Source organism: Penaeus monodon, chromosome 24 (assembly GCF_015228065.2).
Source record: "Penaeus monodon isolate SGIC_2016 chromosome 24, NSTDA_Pmon_1, whole genome shotgun sequence".
In the NCBI taxonomy this organism is placed as follows: Eukaryota; Metazoa; Arthropoda; class Malacostraca; order Decapoda; family Penaeidae; genus Penaeus; species Penaeus monodon.
This window is the reverse complement of record NC_051409.1, coordinates 15,012,899-15,013,165: the sequence shown is the minus strand read 5'-3', so window position 1 is coordinate 15,013,165 and position 267 is coordinate 15,012,899. Positions and strand designations below refer to the sequence as shown.

General features: G+C 60.3%; 1 protein-coding gene across 1 annotated transcript in view; it reads left to right on the top strand.

Annotated features, from left to right (window-relative positions):
* Positions 1-267, top strand: part of LOC119588873 — a 72,360-nt gene that overhangs the window by 66,416 nt on the left and 5,677 nt on the right. Inside the window, exon 5 of the mRNA XM_037937512.1 lies at positions 47-223. Coding sequence (XP_037793440.1) covers positions 47-223 — 177 coding nt within the window. The remainder of the gene's footprint in view (positions 1-46; positions 224-267) is intronic.

The following is a 267-nucleotide window of genomic DNA, read 5'->3' as shown; positions in this document are numbered from 1 at the left end:
CATCTCTGGCTTTCCCCAGTAACAGTAACGCGTCCTCTCCCCACAGGATACGTCGGAGGTGGTGGGCATGATCCGCCAGGGGGACAAGATCGGGGTCCTGATCTACCTGCGGAAAGGCGGCGACCCCAACGCCAGGAACCAGCTGGGCATGAACCTCCTGCACGTGGCTTGCCTCGAAGGCCAGGAGGAGGTGGTTGAGGTCCTCCTCGATGCGGGCGCTAAGGTGAGGGTTACGGATGCTAATGGGAAAAGGATAGAGGAGATGTC